Genomic DNA, 18,200 nt, shown 5'->3' with positions numbered 1-18,200 from the left:
TCATCATCGGTTATCGGTACATGCACACGCCCTCTTTGAATCAAAAGATGTTCCCTTCACTAGGCAGCATGAAGCTTCACCAAATACTTGCTCTGTTGAATGAGCTGTTTATACTAACCGTTATTTTTTTTCGCTAATTAATTACACATATATAGTAGTCGAATTATTAATCGCCGACAAGGACAAGTGATCTCAACCTACCAATCCTTTGGTGTCTATGTCTTTACCGAATAAAAGTTTTACATGATCGCTAAATGCAACAAAAAATTTAAAAGTTTTACATGATTGCTAAATTCTTGAAAAAAAATCTCCCGGCAGTAATCTGTAATTACTATTATATCCCTCATCTTTTTCTTTTTATGTGCAAAGTCATCAATTCCCAATTTTAAATACACGTCCTTTGGTGTTTGTAAGTATTCCTCTGTTTTCTTTTATATGATGTTTGATACTCTAAGTGCTTTGACCATGTTAAAATAATAATTTTTAAAATTTTCTTTTTTTGAATAAAAATATGTAACTAAAATTTTAATTCAGAAAAAGAAATTTTTAAAAAGTCAAACGTCATATAAAAAAACAGAGGGAGTACTTCTTTGGTTTTTGTTATGGATAAAAAATTAAAGTTATTATTTGCTGTATTTATTGTTAAGGTTCGGGAGCTCAATGCCTTTAATGGCTGCTCTCGTGTTTCGTAGCTTAACTCTGTCTTTACGAGATGTCTACGTATCTCTGTGAATTAGAGAATCAAGCCAAAAAACGTAGTTCTGATTTGTGGGGGTGAGACCCCTTATATAGATGTTGGTGGTCCTTGAATTGGACTTGGTATAGGAGACTTGGTGATTAAGTGTCTGAATTAGAATGAACTTTGGGGTTCTAAATAGTAGGAAACTGATTCATTATCCTTCTAGGTCCCTTAGAGGCTAATCTGCAAGGATTTATGTCCTCATTAGGACTCTTTTCAATAGCTGATTTTTCCCTTATTAATTAATTACGAAATTAATTAATATTCAGGGTTTTTGGGCATTCTTTGTTCCATCAGGCCTGATGGACCAATGTGTTAACCTTTTTGGTCTGAATGTCATACATCTTCTTATTGGGCCTAGCAGCCCAAATCATGTATAATTACTGTAATATTTAATTACATAATCATGATTTATTTATCCCTATCATTTGCCCCCCAACTTTTGGGAAACCGTATAAGATTTCGCAAAAGTTAAGTTTGTTCATTCCCTTTCAGGGTATCATTTTGCGTAAAATGTGGAGCGACCTACACGCTTACAACGATTTGCCTTGTACGTGGCTTCAGGGTCGTTTAAAAACTTCCCCTTCTATTTTCTTACATTCTCCCTATTTTTAGGAATTTTTTGGTATTTTTCAGAAATTTTCCCTTTTTCCGAGATTTTTTCACATTTTCTGTAATTTTTCACAAATATTCTTAAATTTTCAGCCCTTTTTCGACCTGGATCCTAGTCGAATTTTGGGCCAGCTTTCCAATCCTGGTCGAAGGACTTCGACTAGGATCCACGACCTGGCTTTCGACCAGGATCCTAGTCGAACCTTCGACCTGGATTTTGGTCGAAAACTAGTGTCTTTCTTTGCTTCCTGGTCGTTTGGTTTCGACTAGGATCCACGACCTGGATTTTGACCAGGATCCTGGTCTGGCTTTCGACCTCAATCCAGTTCTATTATACCCGTAATTTTCGGGTGTCTGTTCGAAAGAATTCGAACAGAATTCACGAGCTGAAATTCGACCTCAATCCTGGTCTATTATACCTGTAATTTTCGGGTGTCTGTTCGAAAGAATTCGAGCAGAATTCATGACTTGGAACTCGACCTCAATCCTTGTCTTATTGGGATTCCTTCTTATCCAATTTGGATTGGGCCTTATCTTTTTTTTAGGGTTTTGATTTGGGCCTTCTATTTTTCCAAATCCTAACTGGATTTGGGCCTTCTATTTTCCAAATCTTAATTGGATTTGGGCTTTTTATTTTTCCAAATCTTAATTAGATTTGGGCTTTTTATTTTTCCAAATCCTAATTGGATTTGGGCCTCCCATTGGGCCTCTTATTAATCTGGGCTTAATATATTAAAACACCCTCTTTAGAATTCTCTAGAATTCTCGGGAATTTTTATTTAATTTCTTTGGAATTCCTTGGAATATTCTGGAATGTTCCATTTCTGGGCTTTTTTATTTGGGCCTTTATCCTTACTGGGTTTTTTGTCCCTTCAACTTCACTTTTTCTCCTATATAAAGGAGTGAGTAGAGTCTACTGCTCCTCACTTTCTCATTTCTAAATTCTCCTTCTTTCTTCTTCTGTTAAGAATCTCAGAGCAACAACAGTAGGTCGGAGTATCTTAAGCCCCAAAGCCTTTTTTAGGAGCATTACTTCAGGTAAGACTTCTCCACTTACTTCTTGTGCTTATTTTTGCATAGTTTGCGTTTTAAAATTGTCTCCTTATGTGCCTTTTTTTCAGATGGCTGATAAGAAAATGACCCGTTTGGCCAAGATGAATGTGGTCAGAAAGTCCAATGAATTCCCCATTCGGTCAAGGTACACTTCCTTGATTGATATGATCAACACCCGAGGGGACGAGTACCCGTCAGATGCGCATCTAGACGCGCACGACCATATCAGTGCCTTGCGGGATCTAAAGGAGCTGGACAAGTTGAGCGGTTGTTTCAGAATCAAGGATCATTTCAAGCTAGTTCTTGCAGGTCCGACCGACAGGGCCTATCAGTGGAGGAAAGACGCACTATGCGTCTACATGGATACTTTAAGGGCAGGTATTAGACTCCCCTTTCACCCATTCATCCCTGTTTTGCTAGCTGATCTGGGCATCAGCCCTTGCCAACTCCCTCCTAACTCTTGGAGGTTGATTATGTGCTGTCTGTCGCAATGCGCCAAGCACAATGTCTTTACCTCTGTTACTGTTTTTAGAAATATTTTCCAGTTCAAGAACAGTCCTGACAAGAATCCGGGGTGGGTTTCTTTAAACCAGCGCCCAACCGTTCCCCACATAGTGAACTGGAAGTCCATCCCTGACAACAACTTGGGGTGGAAGAAAGATTTTTTGTTCGTCGTTTGGGAGGGTGGCGATTGGGGCACCCTATTTCGCTCGTCTTTTGGGCTAGCCGTAGATGGGAGCCCAAACGATATAATTTTGTCTGAGGAGGAGACCAGATCTTTCAACCTCCTTACGCAAGATAATGGGACTTCCCATTCTTGGGATCTTATCAAGGAGACCGTTCTTGTAGAACGCGGCTTTTCTCCCGTCCCTAAGAAGAGTACGTTTCCTTCCTTATCTAGTTGTTTTCGTTCCTTATATCTTCTATTTTGCTAACTTCTCAACTCACTTATCTTATTTGTTGCAGTGGCTGAGAAAATTGAGGAGGCTACAAAGCCTAGAGACCTGGAAATGACCAGGATGAAGCGTGTTGGAAAGGTCTTTAAAGACCCACGCCTTGGGAATCGTTTCCCGGAGTTCCTACTCCAGGCAAAGGAACCAGGCGAAGAAGGCCCCAGCCAAGTTTTACGTACCAAGCAAAAACCAGGGTCTTACTTCCAACCTGCTTGGGGAATCCGGGGCAAGGATTCGATTGTTGGCAACACAGCGCTTTCCAAGGAATGGTCTATGCATTCCATTTCCCTGGTTGACTATCAAGACTTTGTCCTTCAACATGACTTGGAGGCTAACGAGCTTTTCGGAGCTCAGGCTTTGGCGACGGTACGTCTTTTTCCTTTGCCATTCGTAGTTTTTTTTTGCCTTTTTGATTTTTTCCATTTCTTACCTTTGCTGTGTATCTTGTAGGCGAACGCCCATTTTCAAGGGGCGATTCACCAAGCCAAGGCTTGGAAGGTTGGCCTCGAGGATGCGAACAAGAAGCTGGAGGAGGCCAACTAAAAAATAGAGACCCTTGAAGCCCAACTTGCTTCATCCACTTCTGATTTGGAAACGGTCCGGGCTGAAAATGTTATCCTCAAGGCTCAAAAGGATAAAGCCTTTGACGGCTAGATGGACACTCAGGAGTTCAAGGATTTAATGGTGGAGCGTGATGCCCTCCTTCATCCAGTCAGCTATAAGGAAGGCTGGGATGCCGCTGTGGAGGCCATTCAGGACGAGTTTCCAGAAGTCCTTGAACAGTCCTCCTTCCCTTGCCATGTGCGAGTTCCAGCACTTGGGGGCGTTACAGATAAGCTCGCTGATTTGATCAAGGACGGCCCATCGGGGAGTTAAGGCCAAGGACAAAAGAGAAAGGAGCTCGAATCCAGCTCTGAAGAGGAGGAATCTTCTTCTTCGGAGGATCCTGAGCCCGTTATAAAGAAGGCCAGGGTAGAAGAGCCTCCATAGCCAGCGTCTCCTAAACCAGCGTCTCCTGCAGCATTCAAAGAGCCCGAAGATAGTTCCGAGGGAACCTCTGCGGAGACTTCCGAGGGACCGACTGAAGAGACATCCGAGGAGACTTCGGATAGTGGTTTCGAAGAATCCCGACCTTCCAAGGCCTAAGTTTTTATGTATTTCTTCTTTCTTAGATAATATTGAACTTTGTAGTTGACTTTTATTGTTTTCAGTCGTATTTTGCCCAAGTATCGTCGTATTTTTTCTTTTGATTTTTCAAACTCAAGTCTATAACTTGGTTTTATCCTTCACAATGCATCAATCTAATAAGCTGAGATTAAGTCGAAGGCTTTATATTATAACTTAGTATTCTTGATTCCTTACACGAAATGGGTTCAACCCTGATAAAATCTAAACATAGCTTCTATATAGAAAAATCCTAAGCAAACAAAGCTTCAAGGTGCTTTTAAACCTACTTGTCATACTGACAAGTGAGAATCGTACTTTAACAGTTCTACACATAGTAAACCTTCAGGTTTTGGGCATGCCAAGTTCTCGGGACTTCAAAACCATCCATAGTCTCCAGCTTGTAGGTCATCTACCCTGAACGCTCTTGACTTTGTACGACCCTTCCCAATTTGGGGCAAGTTTCCCTTTCTGTCCTACACCAGAAGCTTCCACTTTCTTCAAGACTAAGTCACCTTGTTTGAAGAACCTTTCTTTAACCCTTAGGTTGTAGTAGAACGAAGCTTTTTTCTGATATTCCGCTATCTTCGCATGTGCCTCATCTCGTACTTCGTCAATTAGATCCAGGGCTAACCTTTGCCCTTCTTCATTTTCCTCAACATTGAAAGCTTGAATCCTGGGGGAGGAATGTGAGATCTCTACAGGAACAACTGTTTCTGTACCATATGCTAACATGAAGGGAGTTGCTACAGTCGTGACTCTACAGGTAGTCCTATAGGCACATAGTATGGGGAGTATTTCATCCACCCAGTTACTCCTTGACTTCTCGATCCTCTTCTTTAGTCCATCCAGGATTATTCGAGTTGCCACTTCCGCTTGCCCATTGGCTTGCGGATGAGCCACAGATGTGAATCGCAACTCAATTTCATTTTCCTCACAATATTTCTTGAATTCCTCGTTGTTGAACTGTGTTCCATTGTCAGTGACTAGGATGCGGGGAATTCCATAGCGGGACATAATACTTTCCCACATGAATTGTGTAACATGCTTAGTTGTGATCTTGGCCAAGGGTTTGGCTTCAATCCACTTGGTGAAATAATCAATGGCTACAATCAGAAACTTCCTTTGTGTCGTGTCCATGGGGAAGGGCCCTAGTATATCAATTCCCCACATAGAAAAGGGGATGGGCGAGTTAATAGAGGTCAGCATCTCGGGGGGTTGTCTAACAACTGGTGTGTGCTTCTGACAGCGGTCACATTTTTTCACATATTCTTTGGCATCCGCCATCATTTCTGGCCAATAGAAGCCTAAATGGGTTATCTTATGAGCCAAGGCCCTGCCCCCCAAGTGTTGCCCACATATGCCTTCATGTACTTCTTCAAGAGCCAAGCGAGCCTCATCGGGCCTGAGACATCTTAAGTAGGGAACCACGAAAGATCTTTTATACAGAATTCCATCTATCAAAGAGTATCTTAGTGCTCGAACAGCCAATTTTCGTGCCTCAGTAGCATCGTTTGGTAACCAACCGGTTTGAATGTGAGCCTTAATGGGATCAATCCATGATGTCCCCAGGCCTATAGGAGCCACAAGCTTAACATCAATGCTTCGTGTTTTCAAAACGCGATAGTATACACTTCCAGAACTTTCTTCCATCTCCGATGAAGCAAACTTTGACAATGCATCTGCCTTAGCATTTTCCTCCCTTGGAATGTGCTCAACATGGCATTCATCAAACTGAGTCATCACGACCCTTACTAGGCGGACATACTTAGCCATCGTTTCATCCCTTGCCTCAAACTATCCCTTCACCTGGGATATGACCAACTTTTAGTCTCCACGGACTTTTAAGTTCTTGACTCTAAGTGTCCCTGCTAAGCCAAGACCAACTATCAGAGCTTCATATTCTGCCTCATTGTTTGTGGTTGGGAAGTCTAACTTCATGGCATACTCAATTAAGAACCCATCAGGGCTTTGTAAAACCAAACATGCTCCACTTGAATTCCTTTTTGATGCTCCATCAAAATAGAGAACCCAGTATTCTTTTTCCTTATTAACCTTCTCTTTTTCCCCCTTATCAACTTCCTTGTCTTGAGGTATGTTATCTTCCTGCCCCCCGACTTCTTGGTTGGGTATGGTACATGCCACCACGAAGTCAGCTAATACCTGGGCTTTTATTGTCGTTCGTGGCTTATACTTGATGTCGAACTCTCCCAGCTCTATTGCCCACTTGATCAATCTCCCACTAGCCTTGGGACTATGAATGATATTTTTCAGGGGCTGATTCGTTAGCACCTCAATTTGATGAGCCTGAAAGTAAGGTCGTAACTTTCTTGAAGCCATTACGAAGGCTAGAGCAAATTTCTCAATAGTTGAATAATTCAACTCAGCACCATGCAGATTTTTACTGACATAGTATACGGGTTTCTGGATTTTCAGTTCCTCCTTAACCAATACAGCGCTCAAGGCACTCTCTGAAACAGCTAAGTACAAGAATAAAACTTCATTCAAAGCTGGCTTGGCCAACAACGGGGCCTGGGCCATATATTTCTTTAATTCCTCGAATGCCTTCTGGTTTTCCTCATTCCATACAAAGTCCTTAATGTTCTTTAGTGACTTGAAGAATGACAAGCATTTGTCTCCTGACTTGTAGATGAATCGTCCCAGCGCAACAACCCTTCATGTGAGCTTCTAAACATCCTTGACAGTTTTTGGAGGTTCCATGTCCACGATTGCCTTTATTTTATCGGGGTTAGCCTCGATCCCTCTCTTGGAGACCATCAATCCCAAAAAATTTCCAGACCCTACTCCGAAAGCACACTTTGTAGGATTTAACATCATCTTGTGGTACCTCGGGACCTCAAAAGCTTCCCTCAAATGGGTTATATAGTCAGTCTTTACTAGACTCTTGACTAACATGTCATCGACATAAACTTCCATAGTCTTGCCAATAAGATTCTTAAAAATTTTATTTACCAGCCTTTGATAGGTGGCTCCTGCATTCTTAAGACCAAATGCCATAACTAGATAACTATAAACACCAAAGTCAGTGATGAATGATACCTTTGGAATGTCATCCTTGTGCATCTTGATCTGATTATATCCACTAAATTCATCCATGAAGCTCAGCATTTCATGCCCAGCAGTGGCATCTATCAAAGTATCGATCCTTGGTAATGGGAAACAGTCCTTGGGACAGGAATCATTTAGATCAGTAAATTCCACACACATCCTCCATTTTCCATTGGCCTTCTTCACCATTACAGGGTTTGCTAACCACTCTGGAAATTGAATCTCCTCAATGAAACCAGCCTCCAAGAGCTTCTCCACTTCCTGTTTTATAGCTTCTTGCCTTTCTGGAGCAAAACTTCTTTTCTTTTGTTTCACTGTCTTCCGATTTGGGTCCACATTCAGCTTGTGAGTAATCAGTTCCGGGTCTATGCCTAGCATATCAGCTGCTGACCATGCAAAAACGTCACTATTTTCTTGCAAAAATTTCACCAATTTCCCTCTAAGGGGCTCCTCGAGCGTTGCTCCAATAAAAGTCACCTTCTCAGGATCTTCGGGGGCTAAAGGAATTGAAACCAAGTCTTCTGCTGGCTTTCCTCTTTTCTCATCATTCTCTCGGATATCCAGATCTTCAATAGGAAGAACCTGCCCCCCCCCAACTCCATCTGCCCTCAAAGAGGCTACATAACAGCTTCTAGCCATTTTTTGGTCTCCTCTCTCTTCTCCGATCCCATCCCGGGTTGGAAACTTCATAACTGGATGGTAGGAAGAAGGGACTACCTTAAAGGCGTGTATCCCTGTTCTTCCCATAATAGCATTGTAAGTCGAACTAGCTTTCACCACCATGAAGTCCAACATCTGAGTGGCTTGCCTTGGTTCATGTCCTATGGTTGTTGGAAACTTGATTATCCCCTCTACGGGGTACTCCACTCCCGCGAACCCATATATTGGCATGTCTGTTGGGGTCAATTGGGAGTCATTATATCCCATCCTCAAAAAGGTGTCATGGAGCAAGATATCCACCGAAGCACCATTATCCACAAGGACCCTTCTCACTGGGCTGTTCCCTATTATCGGGGTTATAACCAACGGGTCGTCATGAGGAAATTTCACACCCTCCAGATCAGAATCATCAAACGACATTTTTACTCCTGTCTTGGCCCTCTTCGGGGCTTCCCCAACAATATGCATAACTTCTCGGGCATACGCTTTCCTGGAGTTCTTGGATAACCCAACAGCAGTTGGTCCTCCAAAGATTGTGTTTATCACAGGCCCTCGGGGTCGTGGCCCTCCGAAGATTGTATTTATCACTGGTCCCCTAGGCTGGGGATTCCGCCCCTGATCATCTTGGTCCCTCCTACGATCTTCAAAGTTCTTTCTTCCATTATTACTCCTATCCCCTCCATCTCCAGTGTATTTGCTCAATCTTCCTTTTCGAATGAGAAACTCAATTTCATCTTTCAGCTGTCTACACTCATCGGTGTCATGACCAACATCTTTGTGAAATCTGCAATACTTGCTTTTATCTAGCTTTACATGATCAGCCTTCAATGGCTTAGGCTAACGAATATCTCTATCTTTCTCGATTTCCATCAAGATCTGGCTTCTAGGAGTATTCAACTTAGCATATTCAGTAAACTTTTGCCCAGGTCCTCCCTTCTTGGGGTTTGAATCAGTGTTTTGCTCGGTTCTAGGATACTTGTCCTTAGCGATATACTCCAGGTCAGTTTTCCGCTTCTTGCCTCCAGTAGGCTCATTACTTACTACGGTCTTCCTCATGCTCTCTTCCACCTTTATGTGCTTCCCTGCCCTATCCTGGAGCTGCAACATGCTTTCAGGGGGGCGTTTGGCCAAGGACATCTTGAAAAACTCATCCCTGGTTCCTTGTTGCAGTGCTATCATTGCGACCTTGTCATCAAGGTCCGGGACTTTTAAAGCTTCCTTTATGAAACGATTCAGGTAGTCTCTCAAGGATTCCTTTGCTCCCTGCACAATGCTCATGAGGGATGCTGAACTTTTCTCATGCACTCTCCCACTGATGAACTGTTTAATGAAAGCCTGACTTAACTCTCTGAACGACCCAATAGAGTTTGGGGGTAAACGACTATACCACCTTTGAGCCATACCCGACAGGATTTGAGAAAAGGCTTGACACTTAATAGCATCATTCACGGGCTGCAACAGCAGTGCATTAGAGAATGTTTAAACATTATTAGCGGGATCTCCCGTGCCGTCATAAGCTTTTATAGCTGGCATCTTGAACTTCCTTGAGATATGGGCATTCATTATATCTTCAGTGAAGGGCGGAGTAGGATCATCAGGATCTCCAAGGGGTAGAAGATTGCTTGGATCAGCCCTTGGGACAACAACCCTTCTCTGCACTGGACCATCCAGGTCTATGATAGGAGGAGGATTTCTCCCCCTAGGAGGTACTGGGGGTCTGGTGGTTTGGTGCGCCTCCAAGTCGCGCCTTGGCCTTTGATTCTCAGCCTCGTGAGCCCTGATTCTTTCCTGCACTTCTTGGGGATTCGTCCATTGGGTGCTTTGAGGGCGTTGGCTACCATCAGCCATCGGCTCTTTGCCAGCACGTCTCCTTCTTGGGGCTACTTCATCATCCGAAGATTCGGAGTCTCTCTCAGTGTAAGGACCAGAAAATTCTTGATCCTCAGGGTTAGGAGCCAAACCTCGTATGTATGGGGGCGAACGCCCTCGTGCTTCACTACGTCCAGCATGTCCACTTCCTCCAACCTCGGGGTAAAAGGGCATCCCATAAGGGGGGCTTAGTAGTAACAATAGTTGAATATTCATACCCGATGGGTCGAGAATTCACAGGTGCATGTATTTGTTGAACTTGAGGATTTGTACCTTGAGTAGCCGAGGGAATCGTCCCTTGTGGCTGAGGTTCAGTTGCCCCTATCTGGGATTCTCCTTGCGTGGTTACATAGGTTGAGTGAGGAGGTACCTCCACAGTTAAAGAAATCACTTGGGTTATCCCCGTTGGTGTTCCTCCTCCAAGGGCTCTAACTGTTCTCCGTGTTTTCGCCATGGTTATTATTGTGCTGTCCCACAGACGGCATCAAATGTTATAGATAAAAAACTAAGGTTATTATTTGCTGTATTTATTGCTAAGGTTCGGGAGCTCAAGGCCTTTAATGGTTGCTCTCGTATTTCGTAGCTTAACTCTGTCTTTACGAGATGTCTACGTATCTCTGTGAATTAGAGAATCAAGCCAAAAAACGTAGTTCTGATTTGTGGGGGTGAGACCCCTTATATAGATGTTGGTGGTCCTTGAATTGGACTGGGTATAGGAGACTTGGTGATTAAGTCTCTGAATTAGAATGGACTTTGGGGTCCTAAATAGTAGGAAACTGATTCCTTATCCTTCTAGGTCCCTTAGAGGCTAATCTGTAAGGATTTATGTCCTCATTAGGACTCTTTTCAATAGCTGATTTTTCCCTTATTAATTACGAAATTAATTAATATTCAGGGTTTTTGGGTCTTCTTTGTTCCATCAGGCCTGATCAATGTGTTAACCTTTTTGGTCTGATTGTCATACATCTTTTTATTGGGCCTAGCAGCCCAAATTATGTATAATTACTGTAATATTTAATTACATAATCAGAATTTATTTATCCCTATCATTTGCCCCCCAACTTTTGGGAAACCGTATAAGATTTCGCAAAAGTTAAGTTTGTTCATTCCCTTTCAAGGTATCGTTTTGCGTATAGTGTGGAGCGACCTACACGCTTACAACAATTTGCCTTGTACGTGGCTTCAGGGTCGTTTAAAAACTTCCCCTTCTATTTTCTTACATTCTCCCTATTTTTAGGAATTTTCTGGTATTTTTCAGGAATTTTCCCTTTTTTCCGAGATTTTTTCACATTTTCTGCAATTTTTCATAAATATTCTCAAATTTTCAGCCCTTTTTCGACCAGGATCCTAGTCGAAATTTCGACCTGGATCCTAGTCGAATTTTGGGCCAGCTTTCCAATCCTGGTCGAAGGACTTCGACTAGGATCCACGACCTGGCTTAAAAGAAATTTTTTTAAAAATCAAACGTCATTTAAAAAAACGGAGGGAGTACTTCTTTGGTTTTATATTTTATAAGACATTTTCATTTTTGTACATATATTAATATTTTAATATACTTTGAATGATTAGTTAAAATATAATTTTTAAATAATATTTTATAAATTAAAATATATACATGTTGTCTATTTTATTTAAAAAAATACAAATAATATTTTTAATTATTCAATCAAAAAATATAAAAATACGTGCAAAAATCAAAACTCATATAAAAATGTTTTTTATCTACCCGTAGTTCAATCTCTTTTACCTCCTTCCTCTCTTTTTTAAGTATATATTTTTACCTTCTATAAGCAATTTTTCTATTATTTTATTCCGATTACAAACATAATTTACTAAATTTTGTGACCTTACTTTTATATGTTTACTTTATATTTTAAAATAATTATTATTATTTGAATTAAGTATAAATATTTTTTAATTCAATAATAGTACTTTCATATTTTTAAAATAATTGTATTACATTAAATTAATATTTTATCAAAAATATTAGTCAATAAGACAATTTCATCAGTGCAATTTGATTAATTTTTGTTAATAAAAGATTACAAGATTTTTAGTAAATTTTAAAAAAAACAAAATATGTGTCGCAATTATTGGGTTATTTAATGCTTATAAGATTACAAGGTTGCTATTTAATGCTGGCAGGGTTATAGCTCAGTAGTAATTACTGATTTGAATTTAACACCGCCCAAGTTTTTTGGAGAAGCACATTGTTTAATGATAATTCAATATTCAAGAATACAATAAGAAGAACTTTGGACTATATTTTATGCAATTCATTGGGCGCCACACATTTGAAACATGCTTGATGTTTGAAAAAAAAGATACCGAAATTAACCAAAATATATATTTTTCTACCTTTTTTGGTACATTGCTCCATATTTCTTTAAGCATGCGACAATTAATCATTTTTCAAACTTATGAAATATAAGTTAGTACTAGCAAATAACAAACTATTAAAACAAATTTAGAATAATATTTTTGCTGTAGAACAGATTTTGTGTTAGCTAAGTGTGAACTCAACTTGTGATGTTGCAACTCGCAAGTCATATATTTTGACTTGAACCAAGTAGTAGCTTTTTCTAGAATAAAACCTTAACCGGCCCTGTTTTCAGGATAACCATACAACATGCAGCATTAGCTAGCTCTAAATGGACATCTCTTTCGCAGCCTACAGGGATTGATCATCAGCAAGTGTGTGGTTTCAATTCCAACAACGTACTACCTTTTAATCCAGTGCTACGTTAGATGATTTTCCAGGTATGGTCTGTTAGGCTGCTTAGGGGAGGAATTATGGGATAATCGAAGTGAACCCCAATCTTTGTCAACGGTTCAAAATCATAAATATTTTAGTGCAAAATTATAAAATGTAGTAACTTGAATTGATCCCTCTTAAACATAATTCGATTCCTTCTATTATCAAAATCTTGGTTCCGCCCCCAAGACTGCTTATTCCGGTGTGCATCTTAATGTAAAACTTGCTAAAGAAAATAAAATTCAAATGACTGTGAGTGATGACATCTGTTAAATGGAATATATGATCAAAGATCTTGATTCTTACGAAATCTACCGCAAAGCTGAAAGGACGACCATTGACGAGAATTTGTTCGTTTATTTCACAACTATTTAGTCAAGTACACCACCTTTCAAAAGATGTACAAGAATTTCTCCGGATTTGAATTTTCGCTTTGTTGGATCAGAGTTTGAGATTAATATCGAATCATCAATCCTTACGAACTTTAGAATCTTTTTCACCCAAGATGCTTTAAGATGACGAAGAAACCATGTGACAGAATGAAATATGGTTCAAGTACATGCAAATGGGCAAGTCATATATGCCATCCTTTATTCTTCATCAACACTTCCTATTTTTGTTCGTTATTCTTTTATTTTTTTCCACTTCCATTGTTTCCCAAAGTAGATAAGAACGACAAAATGTATCCAAGGAGAATTTGTAAAACGCAATTTGATAATAATGTTCAGAACTATATTTCTATCCTATCCAAAATTAAAAAATTAATAATTTTCTACCTGTAATGTAGGCAATATTCATCTCTTCTATATATAATAACACAATGATAATATTTTGAGAATAAAAAGTCTCATTTAAAAGACTAAACTACCCATATTTTTAATATTTATATCAAGTTGCGTTTTGTGGGAATCAAACTCAAGTTGCTTCATTTTTCTATCCAACCTCGTACCACTACATCATATATTGTCACATGTACTTTTTATCATACACATAATATGTAAGTGTGCTAAAAAAATATTTTATTTAACTTTAAAAATAGCTACTTGAATTCCGGAAAAAAAGATAGTTACTTGAATATTTGTACAATTAATTTTAAAGAACTGAATTTCAGATATAAAGTTAGGCATATTACATAAATAGATTATTATCTTATTTATTATTATTTTTTTGTTTGAAAATATATCTTATATATTTTTAACATATTTTTTATTATAAAACATAATTAAAATGTACATATATAATTTTTAAAAAATATATTGAAAATAGAATCGCCTATATATAAATAATCTAGATTGGTATTAAATATTTAGATAAGTTCGAATTATATTGGGTCAATGAATTTTAGTTTATTTTTAATTTAAAATCAGAATTTGGCCCATTGTTCAAATAATACTCGAAATTTGACTATATGACTAGCCGAAAAACATTGTCACATTCTACGTTTAGTAAATTTAAATTAGAAGTTCGACGAGAATATTTTACCAATAATGTGAAATTTTTTGATATCTTATATTAATATAAATTAATGTGTTTGAGGTATTTATAGGATCAAGTCAATTGATTATTTGTATTAAAATTACTAACTTCACTGGTAGCGCAATAGTGTTTGGGGACTTGTCCCGATTTTAAAAATATTTGAAATATGATATGAGATCTCACGAGATTTGTTAAAACTACGATGATATATTAAATCAATTTATTTTTCATTTTTCACTTTAAATAAACAAGCATTTTAAAAGAAATTCTTTTAGATAAACAATATTTATTGATCATGATAATATTATACAAATATTTTAAATTATTTTAATATTTTAAATTATTCAAATAAAAGTTATATCTATACTATATTGTAGCATTTGATTCAATACATTTTATACTATTTTAAAAAGTATATATTGTTCAAAAATTTGAATAAATTAACCAGTTCAACTAATATTTATAAAACTTTATTGAATTGAAAAATATTTAATTTTAGGAGAATAATATACAATATTATCAAATTATTATATGAAGAAATATTAGAGTTGTAATAAAAGAAACTTAAAAATAACTTAAATAACAATATAATTACAATTTTTCATTCAAATTCTTGAAAAAATCATGAACATCAATAATAAGTCTTACAATATATAATTTATTTTTATGTTACATGATTGATACTCGGTCGCGTAAAAAACAGATACGGATTGTTTGTCAGTGATAATGTGCATACCATATATAAATTATTGTAATTTATTTATTACATAATTTTAATTTTTAAATAATTATAAAAACATGTTATTTAAGTAATCAATTGTCTCACTAGATATTAATAATGATTATACATGTACATAAATCAGATATTTAGCATATAAATAACTGAAACAATTGTAATTTCCTAAGAAATGTAACATACGATAATTCACATGCTAACATAGACACATATAACCTAATCTTATTTTGTTAAGAGTAGTGTAAAAAAACTAACATTTTTCCAAACATACATACGTTAAATTTAAAAAACTAACATTTTTCATTAAAATCAACTTTTATATTAACAGTAGTGTAAATTTTATATTATTTTATATTATGATTGCAAGTAATTGTGAATTTAGTTATTCATTTTTTATCTTTTTAAATTGAGTAAGTTAATTGTAAGTTAGTAGAGAACTCAATAATAATATAGACCAGTTATATAGTTTATTTAAATAAAATTTAAAATTTTTGGTCAACTCTGTATTCAACATATATGTTAATTTTTAACTTTTTCTTTGTAAACATACCAACGACATTCTACATATTAAGTTTATTTGTTTCATTTTAAACGTACACTGACTAACCTATTTATATTTATTCATTAAATATAAGTATACAACACAAACAAACAAGAATATATAAATTTTTCTTCATGAGCTATATTGAAAACGTTGTATAATTTAGTAATGTCTTGTATGAAAATGATATCTAATGTCTGAACTTTGATTTTACACTAAAACTTACAATATTATAATGTCACTGTGTTTGTTTGAGGCTGCTCTAATTATGCTAAGCTGGTCATTCGTATATTTAATAACATAAAAAATTAAAAAGGTAGTAATGTCATAAAATAAAATCCGTTTAGAGTTTAGACTAGTGCATTCGTCGTGTATACGAGTTGTATACATTGTTCTAAAAAAAGGCCGATTAACAAATTAATCGGCAGATTAAACGGAGTTCAAATGGATCCTATCTCAATTAATCGGAAATCAGGTTAAAGTGCGCTTTTTAAAAAAAAATCAGTTGATTCGGTCAAAAATCGGTCAGTTCGGTTCAAAAATCGACCAGTGCGGTCAAAATGTAAAAAATTATTATAAAAGTATTGTTTAAATAAAAATTTAAATTCAAAATAATAGTTAATACTTAATAATAATATATTGACTTATATTGAATATCGCATGTCTCTAAATCCTAATTTCTAATAACTGAATAAGTTTTTTCAATTCAATTGCTAATATATTGACTTATATTTAATTTTTATATAGTAGGTACTAATTTTCTAACTACTAAATAGTGAGTATTTATTATTATGCATAAATCAACTATAAAAAATATGTATACACCACTTAAATATCGTGAACTAGTGATACGAGGTATTATTTTTGTAAATATTATGAAATTTAATGACATTTATATATTATTAATTAATTAATTAATTAAATTGATTCCGATTAATGTTCCGATTAATCATTCTGATTAATCGCCGATTATTCGATTAATCGCTGAAAGGGATCTCCACCGGATAATGCCGATTTCCGAATTTTAGAACACTGTTCGTATATATCAAGTACGTTTAGTTTGGTGAGCTAGGTTCACCGTACATTTAACGCAAATTTGGCCTAATGCATCTCTCGTCATTGATGCCTAAAATGTTTTAACTCTAACAGAACTGTCCAATTCATTAATCAGCCGGAACAACTATCTAAATTACCTGAGTACTCTGACTTCTACTTCATATTAAACGGCCCTCCTAATCACATACAAAGCATATTTTAAATGTAGAGTCAATGAACTAAACTATAATTTGCGCCTGCATTGAACTCGATTAATATACAATGTACAAGTCCACCTTAATTGTAAAGATTTGCAAAGAAACAGATTACTCTTCACCTCACAAAGAAGAAGCAGCCAAATCAAGAGTTTATTTAATAGAAACAAAACATAAACAAAACACCAAAGCCAGTCATATTCTCTGGACTTGAATCCATTTGGAGCACTCTTAATCAAAAATGTACATTATCCTTATTTTATAGCTATATATAAGTCATCATAAAAACAAACATTACTCACTCAGAAGCCTTAACATTACATGCAAATCTTCAGCATTTGTCTAACTATCCGCGGCATAGTTCTATTGACATGGATCAATCTACACAAGAACATTATGATCTTAACAGCGGCGATGATGATTCTTTCTACGAGGAACTTAAGAGGCAAATACTGCAGTTAACCGCGGATGATGAGAATGCAAGAGAAGATTATGGTATTGTTGATCACAGACGCAAGATTTCAGTCTCCAGAAAACGCATCTCTTCGGATAACATGGGAAGTTATTTCGATTGGACATACAATGAGAAGACCAGCAGTAACAAAGTGCCTGCTTGTATTCAAAACTTGTGGAGAAATGGTAATATTGGGACTGGAGTGTTCATTCCGGATGCTGTCATGCCTCGGAGAAGAAATAGGCCTAGTAAGTGTTTTTAGCGCGCTTTCCATTCACGATTTATATACTACATTCTTAAATTTTCCACGGTCTTGCTAACTTATTTTACGCGATGAATTTTTGCAGGAAGGAGAAAGAATGACAGGGGAAGAACATTGGCACCCCAAAATCAGATGGCCACATTTTGAAAATGTATCATACATTTGCTTAAACATAATTACAGCAACAAGAATATAGTTGGGGAAAACTAATACAGCTACTTATTTGCGGACAGGATTGTTTATAACCCAATAAGCCACTGTATTAAAATTCAGATGTATAGATCGAGTGTTTCTAATTTTGTAGGTCATAGATATGGTTTGTAATATATTTGTTCATGAGTGAATATCAGAATATGAATTGATAGTATTATACATTTACACGTAATCCTACTTCAACCCAGTGAAACGATATCCAGAGTATGGTTTGTTACTAGTTGATCTCTGTATTGACATTAAAAATAACATTTTTTTGGTAAAAATTAACGAAAATACCTTTCCTGACCTGGCGTGATTGATTTTATCATTTGGGGTATATATTTATGAGTCCGGTGTCAGATTTTGTATCAGATATATATAATGATCATATGAAAAATATATTTTTATGATA

The 18,200-nt window shown here is 36.9% G+C and overlaps 1 protein-coding gene across 1 annotated transcript; it reads left to right on the top strand.

Moving 5' to 3' along the window:
* The first annotated feature begins 17,200 nt into the window (after nt 1-17,200).
* Nucleotides 17,201-17,818, top strand: LOC141666610 (uncharacterized). The gene is made up of 2 exons (XM_074472710.1): nt 17,201-17,579; nt 17,679-17,818. The coding sequence occupies exons 1-2, from the start codon at nt 17,249-17,251 to the stop codon at nt 17,738-17,740; spliced, it is 393 nt and encodes a 130-aa protein (XP_074328811.1). The 5' UTR covers nt 17,201-17,248; the 3' UTR covers nt 17,741-17,818.
* The last annotated feature ends 382 nt before the right edge of the window (nt 17,819-18,200 follow it).

Source organism: Apium graveolens, chromosome 6 (genome assembly GCF_009905375.1).
Source record: "Apium graveolens cultivar Ventura chromosome 6, ASM990537v1, whole genome shotgun sequence".
In the NCBI taxonomy this organism is placed as follows: domain Eukaryota; kingdom Viridiplantae; phylum Streptophyta; class Magnoliopsida; order Apiales; family Apiaceae; genus Apium; species Apium graveolens.
The sequence above is the reverse complement of the archived record's forward strand: the minus strand, read 5'-3'. Positions and strand labels throughout refer to the sequence as shown.